The 10,359-nt window shown below is 41.8% G+C and overlaps 1 protein-coding gene across 9 annotated transcripts in view; it reads right to left on the bottom strand.

Annotated features, from left to right (window-relative positions):
• Positions 1–7,841, bottom strand: part of GPATCH2L (G-patch domain containing 2 like) — a 55,302-nt gene extending 47,461 nt beyond the window's left edge. For 7 of the 9 annotated variants that reach the window (XR_006740975.1, XR_006740976.1, XM_045578429.1 and 4 more), the window contains exons 1-2: positions 7,723–7,824; positions 4,815–5,486 (exon numbers count right to left, since the gene is read on the bottom strand). Coding sequence is in view for 7 of the 9 variants with exons in the window: in XM_045578429.1 (XP_045434385.1) it covers positions 4,815–5,476 (662 nt within the window). In the remaining 2 variants the exon portion in view is untranslated. Of the gene's footprint in view, positions 1–4,814; positions 5,500–7,722 lie in introns of all 9 variants that reach the window. The other 2 variants (XM_036430668.2, XM_045578428.1) reach the window with 2 other exon arrangements.
• Between the last annotated feature and the right edge of the window lie 2,518 nt (positions 7,842–10,359).

Below are 10,359 nucleotides of genomic sequence, written 5' to 3' on the forward strand. Positions count from 1 at the left end.
ATTTCTCTAAAGAGGTAGACATTTCTTTCAAGAGACAGATCCTCAAATACAATAGTATCAGACCCACCTCCCAAGTTGTCTTTTTTAGTTGTTCTTAAGGATGTACTACTAATAGAACTTTGGTTAAATCTACATAAGAACACTATGCTAGCTATTCAATACTCTCAAATGCAAAAATATAATTTACAATATACTGTTGGTCAGCATTCCTATTTACAGAATAGAAAACAGAACATCCTCAACCTACCTCTTATATTCTTTTCTACAGCTCCACAAACCCCTGATTAATGACCTCCACTCGCAAAGGAGGCTACTTACCTTAACCATGAAATAATGAATGCTATTGATCCAACAAGCTACTGCTATAGAGTGTTATTGATCACCCAATCTTTGGTTAAAATGGTCCTCATTTAGCAATTTCACTGTAGCAAACACCTGGAGCAAAGCTCGCTCATAATTAAAGAGTTTGGGGGAGTTAAAGTGAGAGGTGATAGACAGAGATCTCAGCTTTCTGCCATTTATTCTTGCTTCTGAGCTATTGTTTGTGTCAGAAGGGATATTGATTTTCTATAAAAATAAGAAAACAAGAGGCACCAAGGGGCCGCAGAAGGTCAGCTCGGGCTGGAGAAGGGGGGGAAGGTTTAGCACTCTATCTCTGTCACTTGCCTTCCAAGAGAAAGGAATATTTTCTTTCCTGTGAGATCAGCCTCTAATATATCATCAGAGGAAGGCTCATAACTGCAACCTCAGGCCAACACCAAACCAACTCTTTTATGAAAGAAAAGAAGTTAAGCTATATTCAAAGAGAACAGATGAATGATGTGTTAGGAGAGAAGAGAGCAAAATTAGACTATAAATCACCTAATTAATAACTGCTTTATAGGCAATTTGAATAAAGATCAGTAGAAAGTAACTTTACAAAAGAGTTGTTCCATTTTAGGATGGAACACACTATGCACAGAAAAATAATAAAATAATAACTGATCTTTTTGTAGGCATAAGAAAGCTATTGTATCGCAACCACTTTTAGTTCTTCAGAACTCAAGGGACTGCTGGTGTAGAATTGAAGAACGGAAAGAGAAAAAGCAAAAAGAATTCTTGATTACACTTAAAAAGACTCCAAGTTTAGTTACCCATGAGCTTAAGGAAATTAGAAATAAAGCTCTCTGATTGAGACATACGGTTTTGATCCTAAAACACGTAATGCATGACTTTTATAAGAACTCTTCCTATCCACTGAGACTAGGCTAAGCTAAATGATCAATTCATCCTAATAATTTTACAAGTTGGATCTTATACAATCTGACAAACCTCAATACAACTAATAAAAAGTAAAGTTCTACACTTTGATCTGTGAATAAATTAGCACATCCAAATAAATTTATGAAAAGGGTAACCAAGAGGATTCTTGGAAGTATCTCTTTTAATGCAGAAAAACTAAGAACATTTTGACAGAATCAACTCAACAAGACAGTACAATATCCAAATCATACACTATTTTCTACTTAAACACACTCGAATGCTACTTTTGTGTATAAGGTGTACTTAATAATTGAGGGCAGAAGATTTATAGTTCCACTTTACTATTGAGAGGCTGACCATAGTAATATGCAGTGAGAGTAAAAATTTCCCCTTTCCCCACAGAGTAGATTTAGGGAGAATAAATACAAACACTTCTGTTTATAACTATAGATGAATCAACATAATCAAAGCAAATTTAGGGCTCTAAATAATCATATTCTAAATAATTTTTTTTCTATTTCTGCTACTATTCCACCCATTATTCCTCCCTCATAGTTAGCTTGCTGCAAAGACTTTGGCATCTACATCACTGAAAAAAACTCTAAAGTCATGAACCAGGGAGAGAGACCAAAGGGGGAAACAAGGTCCTCGATTTGAAAAGAGTAAAAAAGACTTGTTGCCGATTTCAATTTATCCAGGCTCTCGAATAACTAGAATGTATATTCTCACCACCTGACTGTACGTGCAATAGATGGGGTAAGAAGGAACAAGAAAAACCAAAGTACCTCACTGCTAGATTATAGGCTCTACATTTAGAATCACATGTGGGCTATCTTAGAGTAGACAAAGTTAACAGTCTCCCTCATATACACAATTATGTCATAGTTTAATAAGAAATTCTGGGGAAGAAAAGCTATCATCCCAAAGGGCTATTTTTAAAATCACCATTCTCGCCGAAACCGGTTTGGCTCAGTGGATAGAGCGTCGGCTTATGGACAGAAGAGTCCTGGGTTCGATTCCGGTCAAGGGCATGTACCTTGGTTGCGGGCACATCCCCAGTAGGGGGTGTGTAAGAGGCAGCTGATCGATGATTCTCTCTCATCGATGTTTCTAACTCTCTATCCCTATCTCTTCCTCTCTGTAAAAAATCAATAAAATATATATATTTAAAATAAATAAATAAATAAATAAATAAATAAAATAAAATCACCATTCTCAACAGTAAGATTACTATTTGGTAAGTATGCTCAATATTGAAACAACTTGACCACCTCAATTGAGATTTTCAACACTGTGAAAAGCTACAAGCTGATTAAGTATTTCTTGTTTCATTAAAAATAGCATTTTGGGTTATAAAATCATAGCTGATTTTATAACCCAAAATTTATATATAAACTGGGTAAATAGACCTTGGAATATACATTAGAGGAAAATTTAAAAAGCCAAATCATAAGCCTACCTAGTTGTGCAGCTGGATTGAAAACCACTCAGGAAAGGTATAGGCATGCAGACCTACAAAGCTTTCCCTATTACTCACACAGCCCCACCTCAGAGGAACCAAGATTTATGTCTTTGTTTTTCAGACAAATTTCTAAAGAAGCAAAGAAAGGCCATACATCTTTAGGTTATAGAAGTTAAGATGAGAGAAAAAAGAGCCATGGAAAAGGCAAAGTCAAAAGGTAGGTAACATGGTGGTTAAGTATGAACTCAGGGATCACGTTTGACTTTCAGTTTTGCCACCTTTGGGCAAATTATCTAACCATGCTTAACCTCCATTTCCTCTTCTATAAAATACAAATAGTGGAGTTGTGAGCATTAATATGTTAGGCAGCCAAAAACGGTTTTGCTCAGTGGCGTCAGCCTGCGGACTGAAAGGTCCCAGGTTCAATTCCGGTCAAGGGCATGTACCTTGGTTGCGGGCACATCCCCGGTGGGGGGTGTGCAGGAGGCAGCTGATCAATGTTTCTAACTCTCTATCCCTCTCTCTTCCTCTCTATAAAAAATCAATAAAATATATTTTTTTTAAAAGGAAGAATATGCTATGCACAACAGTACAATACCTGGCACACAGTTAGTGCTTCAGAATTGCTAATATCAAAACAGAATATAATGGTTCTCATTTGAGACTATTCAACCCATCTAGGGAACACCCATAGAAGCATTTGGTTTGATAATATGAACTGGGCAGGTAGATGGAAACAAAGCAAAAATGCCAAATATCCTGCAAGGCATGGGACAATCCCTCACCACGAAGAACTGCCCCATCCAAAACACCAACAGCATCTCCCCCAGTGAGAAACAGATATCTCACATTATTATTAATAATGACAATATTAAAGTATCAAGCTGGGTAGTTTCATTGTCCCTAGGACTATCTGAGAGGTAAAAAATAAAAACTATACTGACATTATAAATATGCACCCAATACATACAAATTTTTCTGGCTCAATGACATCTGACATAAGACTAATGGGACTAAGTACTGTTATTTTCAAAGCCTACGATGTGTTCGGACAACTTGAATATGAGCCATAAAAAATAAACTCAATATAGTCAAACTGTAAGCAGCAGAGAACAGAATTATAGCCCAGACATATCTAAAGCCATGATTCTTAATGGGTAAAGGCAGTACCAGGAACATTTACAAACTCCATGTGCATGGCACCAGCATTTATAATACACACACACACACACACACACACCAGCCTCTGCTGAGATCCTGATTCTAAAGAACAATACTGATGTATGAACTACATGGCATTAACAGCAGCAAACTGCCTTTAAAATAAAATTCTGGTTATGCATTTGAGGCACACATTTTAAGGAAAAAATGTGCTTCCATTACAGTATAGCCTCCTTGACAGAGGGAAATAGAATCATGAATGTTCTTTAACTGGCTGATTTTGCTCAGTAGTACAGTGTTGCCCTGCAGACTGAAGAGTTGCCAGTTGGATTACCAGTCAAGGTCACATGCTTCTGTTGATTGCGGTTCAATACCCGACCAGGGTCGGAGGCAGCCAATCAATGTGTGTCTCTTACACAGTTGCCTCCCCCCCCCTCTCTCTCTCTCTGTCCTCTATCTCTGTCTCCCTCTCTTTCTATCCTTCTCCCTCCCTTCCACTCTCTCTCTAGCGATAAAAGGGGGGAAAAATCCTACAGTGAGGATTAAAAACAAAGCAAAACTAGAGACAGCCCTGGCCAGTGTGGTTCAGTTGGCTGGAATATAGTCCTGTACATCAGAAGGTGATGGGTTCAACTCCCAGTCAGGGCACATACCAGGCTGCAGGTTCAATCCCTGGTCGGGGTATGTGCAAGAGACAACCAATCAAAGTTTCTCTCTCACATTATTGTTTCTCTCTCACATTATCGTTTCTCTCTCTCTCTTGTTTAGTCCCTCTAAGATCAATAAAAATAAATAAAAATTAAAGATAAACACTAATTGGTTAAAGGAGAGCTACAAAGTCAGTATTATAGAAGGTGGTTGGAAAGAAAGTGAAATTCATCAAGACTGTGCATCTGTACTTTGGGTCAAATTAATCAAGAAAAATCTTTCACTAAGTAAGAGATCTCACCATTCTGACATGTTCTCATCAGAGCCCTGTTTTTGTTCATCTGCTTCACACTCCATCCTTTCTTTCCTTCCTGTTTTGTTGAGAAAAGTCCTAGTTTCTGCTGATTCACACAATCCGTGGCCTGATGAAGTCCAGGGAGTATTCTCCTTCCAGCGTGACAGACGCTGCTTCTTCGCAGACTTGAACCTACACCCTCTCTCATAGCTCCAATCTGACACCTTGAGCTTCTGCTGAAGGCTGGCAGCCACCTCTGAAGTCACTCGCTTCACCTTCCGCCTGCGCCTGAGTGGCCGACAAGGTGCATTTTCAGTAAAGGAGTCAGATTCATGCCAAGAGTGTTGCTTACTTTTAACAATGGTGTTGAGAGCTGGATGCCGTTTGGCTACCATGGTGTCATCAGAGTCACTAAAATTGGTGACCGGGGCCATTTCTCGACAGTCCTTAACGGCCTCATCCAGACTGGACTCAGAGGCCTCACTGTAGCAGCAGGTGTGCTCTGCCAGGTGGGTGAAGTCTGAGCGGCGCTTCCTGCCTCTCCGTTTGCGAAGCTGCCGCCTCTGCTGCCGAGGGCTCAAGGCCATCTCTTCCCACAGCTCACCAAGCTTATTCTGTTCAGATGTCTGCTCCAAGGCTGAGGCTAAGTCATGTACCAGCTCATCCATGAGGCCACATCTGCCAAAAGAAATTTTAAAAAAGAAAAAAGAAAAAGAGAGCCTGAATAGGAGCTGTTATTTTAGAAAATTTTTACAAAACAAATCATGTCACTGCAGAGTTCACCCTTTCCATAGAAAATAGTCACCTTTCATCTGGCTACTCTTAGAATCCTACCATCCATGCCCCCTTTGGCCACTGAGAATAGGTGTTTGGCCCCTGTTAAATGTCTTAAGACAACATGTTTTTAAGCAAAAAATCTCTTTTACCAAGTGACAAGGGGAATATTAGCAAACTCAGAGGAATAAATCTTTCCCCCTTTTCCCCAATTAAACATGTCACTAAATTATCTAATGATAAGATCCAAAAAGATAAAAGAATGTCTCATCAGACAAAAGCAGAAAAACACTCAACTTTAAAAGCATAGATGAAGGACTATTGTGTAGTATGAGGTCACTGATAAGAATGCTTGCAGAAGAGAATAGAAAGACAACCTTAGTGACACACTTCAAGGAAAACTGCTTGCCGTTTTATAGATCCAAGAATCTGTAGTGGACCAGGTTTGTTCTCTAAATGGAAAAAAGAGACTAAGTTTATACCCATTCTGGTTTATACCAACTACCACCTGGAAGCTACCAGGTAAAAAACCTTATAAGAGTATATCATATAATTTTTAATTATTAGCAACTTTTAAACTCTTCCCACATCCTTCAGAAAATAAGTGATCATCTTAATTATGTGCTTTCATGCTAGATCATCACACAAAAACAGGACATAACTGAGGCTGAAATGGCAGGGATGGTCCACATGGAGTCTCTGAGATTTGAAGCTGACTGCTTTCCAAAATTTCCTACTTTTCCACTCATTCATATCAAACCATCATACATCACATTTCAGGGGTCACTTCAAAGGCAAACCTGTCAAGGGATGAAAGTAGTAAGACCAATCTTCAAAATGCCCTTTTAAATGGAAATATCTAATATAATTTGTATAACACCTATTAAATACATATTAAATTGGCACTTTTCTCCACCCCTTGTTAAGACCAAAGTATTTCAAGACCATAATTAGAGCTTAAACCTCTGTGTGACGCCACTCTCAGGCCATATTTCCGTTCATGCAGTTTACATTCTCCAAGGGATTTTTCTAAAACCTATTTTCATGTGGCCCCAATGCCAACGCAGGAAAACAGTCGGCTGGCTTATCTGCCACCTTGGTGGGGGAAATGGAAACATCTAGTTCCAAAACTACCAACCAAACAAAACTTCTCAAAGTGTCAAAAGCCACACACACATACACAGATGACCACTTCCCTTTAGAAAATAAATAGTTTAAAACACCCTGACTGGGGTTTGGGAAACAACTGCCCCTAGGACCAAAATAGGTAAACAAGTGGGAACAGCATGCCTAAGTCTACTTCCCAAATAAAGAACTACCGCTTAAAAAAAAACAACAAAAAAAACCACTCGGGCAGCAGTGGACAAACTTTAACGTGGAAATAAGTTACTAAACAACTACGAGTCGAATGCCTGTGCAGAAGAATCCTTTCCTGCTTCCAAAACTGCAATTCGAAAAGCAGGTGACAGAAGCAGCCTGGGACTCCCACACCTCCGGTCCAAGAGGACCCTGGGGTCCAGGCCGGCCCTCGGGAAGAGGAAAGGCTGTCTGATTTACGTGATGGAATAAGGGGAAACTGGTAGGAGTCAGAAGCGGGGCAGGGGTAGAGGCAGAGTCGGAGGTTGGGGGCGGAGGAGGCGGGAAAGGCAAGAGGCAACCTCTCAGGTTTGCTCACCAGGGGCCAGGGATAAGTCTCCTCCGGGAGAGAAAGTGCGAAAAAGCAAATCCCGGTCACTAGGCTCTCTCCGTGATCAGGGGTCACAACATGGCCACATATGTGAGGGGGGTGGGGGGGGAACGAGTGTTTCAAAGGGCTCTCAGCCCTGGCCCACCCCCGAGGACTAGGGCGACCACGGCCGTGGACACACTAAGCCCTCACGCAATCGCCGGCCCGAAAGAGCCAGAATGAAGAGGTGAGGGCCGTCGCCCGGGAGACGGCCCGTCCCTCAGCTCCCCCTCCCCTCCGCCCCCGGACGGAGGCGATGGGCCCTGAAAAGCAAGGCCCCGTCACCCCCGCTCCTCCCGCCGGCCGCCGCGGCCCCTCCAAGCCTCCGGCCGCTCAGCCACGGCGCAGAGCCCCGGAGCCCCGCCGGCGCCACCCCCCGGACCCCGACCCTCTCGACCCGCTTCGGCCCCTCACCAGCTGCCGCAGGCACGTCCAGCGGCCGCCTCTATGGGGGCCGAGTCTCTCCGCTAGGGTTTCCCTCTCTGACCTCATTTCCGGTATGGGCCGGAGGGGGTGGGGCGACGGCAGAGTGGGAGGAGCTATCTGTGCGGAAGGGCTCGCCCCCCCCCTCCCCGCCCAGCACTTCCGGCCCTCGGCCTCCCCCACTTCCGCCCCAAGTAGGGCGGGGCCGTGGGGGGAGAGGGGAAGCCTGGAGACCCTACTGGGGGCGAGGAGAGGCGCGGTTAGGGCGGGGGCCAGGCTAGGGGTGAGGTGCCCGTCTGGGGCAGGACGTCTCCGCGCTGGCCTCATCTTCGTCAGGAAACTGGGTGCCAGAGAGAGCCTAGGCCTCATCCCTGCTTGCTGACCTGCTTTTATAAAGGGTGTGTGAAGTTGAAGGGCAATGGATCCTCCTTTTAACCATTTGAGTTGGTACAACCTTTGGCAGGGCAGCTTAGCAGTGAGTTACTCGGGGTGTTAAAAAATATACATGCTTTGAGCAGCAAAACCAGTAAAGTACTACTGGATTAAAACTCAAAAATAAATATCTATGAGTTCATACCCATAGAAGGTAATTATATGAATACTGATAAGAATAAGTTAACGAATGGAAAGAACAGTTAACACTAGTGCAGAAGAATTCCAAATAATTCATATAGAGACTCCACCCTAAAGCGTCACTCTCAACTCCTTAAATGTGGGCTGTGCCTAGTGACTTCCAAAGAAGTACAGTCAGGAGGGAAATGAGTAACTTTGTGGTAGAGAAAACACTTCCTCAGCCAGGTGATCAAGGTTCACATCAGCAGTGATAAATCATGTTGACAGTCTGTGGACTAGATATGATGAGAGCGGTATTTTATCTCCTTCCAAACCCACAACCCCAGTCTGATCAAAGGAAATCAGACAAACCCCAATTGAGGAACGTGCTACAGAATGCCTGACCGGTATTCCTCAAAATTGCCAAGGTCATCGAGGACAAGGACAGTCTTGAGAAACTGTCACAGCCAAGAGGAGCCTAGGGCAACGTGACAACTTAACGTAATGTGGTATCCTCAGTGGGATAGTAGAACAGCAAAAAGGACATTAGGTAAAAAGTAAAGAAATCTGGATAAAGTACGGGCTTTAGTTAATAATATCTCAATATTGTTCACTAATTGTGACAAATGTGCTATACTAATTTGCACAGGTAGAGATATTAACAGTGGAAACTGGGTAGGAGGTATACAGGAACCATGTGCAGTTCCTTCGTAATTTTCTATAAATCTAGAACAATTCTAAAATTAAAGTTTATTTTTTAAAATGCACATGCCTGTTGGCCCAGAAATTCAGGCTCTAGGAATTTTATTCTAAGGAAAAATTGGAAATGAGCACAAAATACAGATTAAGTAGAGGTAAATTCATCTTTGCAGCATTGTGGAAGGAGAGGTGAGAAGATTAGGGAAAAAAGCCAGAAACCCTAGAACAGTGGTTAGTTATCTAAACTATGGTACATCTATGGGATGGAATACCTTTGAGCTTTGGAAAATTGTAGTGGGAAAATATTTTAATTACATGAAAAGTTGTCAAATTATGATTGTGTACATCTCTTTTTTATTGTGTACATTTCTATATGGATGTTATACTTTAATAAAACAGTTCCTCTAGAAATGTGAAGTATGACTCTAATCATGTATAAAGTAAATTAAATCTGTATTTGCTTAGGAATGTGACCAGAATGATACACTACAAACCATCCAAAAGAGTTCCATTATAAATGACTACATTTATGACCTGTTGTTTGTATGGATGTTCAGAATTGTTTATAGGGTAAATTTATTATGAAAAGAATTAAGAGAGGAGACATAGATGACTGAGCTTTCGAGCCAGAGTGACTAAAAGAGTGGCATTTGCACAGCTAGAGGAGAAAAGAAGAGATCTGGATAAATTACAGTTTTGTGGGAAGATGATTGATTCTACTTTGGACATGCTGAATCTGTGACTTCCGCAGGACAGGAAGATGGAAATATTCAAAAGGTGTCTGCAGCCACCAGCCCTCAAATGGAAGTTCTCCCCCACAAATCACATCAGCTTCCAAGATGTCAGATGCCTCTAGCAGCACTGAAAGCACCCGCTTTTCTTGATATCCAGCTCTTATTTTCATCTTTCTGCTAGATATCACCACTTGTTTACACCACTAGCATCTCCAAGTTAAGATGGCAAAACAAGTTGAATTTATTTATAGTCCCTATGAAATCTGCCCCTTCTCCATTGTTCCTGTTTGGGAAATTTCACCACCATTACAAAGTCACCCAGGTGAAAAGCTTCAAGGCCATTTTTAGTTCCTGCTTCTTCTTTATACCTTTTTATCTAATGAAATGCCAATCCTCATGGGTTCTACTTCTACAGTATTCTTTTTTTAAAAAAATATATATATTTTATTGATTTTTTACAGAGAGGAAGAGAGAGAGATAGAGAGTTAGAAACATTGATGAGAGAGTCATCGACCAGCTGCCTCTTGCACGCCCCTTACTGGGGATGTGCCCGCAACCAAAGTACATGCCCTTGACCGGAATCGAACCTGGGACCTTTCAGTTCGCAGACCGATGCTCTATCCACTGAGTCAAACAGGTTTCG

This window comes from Pipistrellus kuhlii, unplaced genomic scaffold, assembly GCF_014108245.1.
Source record: "Pipistrellus kuhlii isolate mPipKuh1 unplaced genomic scaffold, mPipKuh1.p scaffold_m20_p_1, whole genome shotgun sequence".
Lineage (NCBI taxonomy): Eukaryota > Metazoa > Chordata > Mammalia > Chiroptera > Vespertilionidae > Pipistrellus > Pipistrellus kuhlii.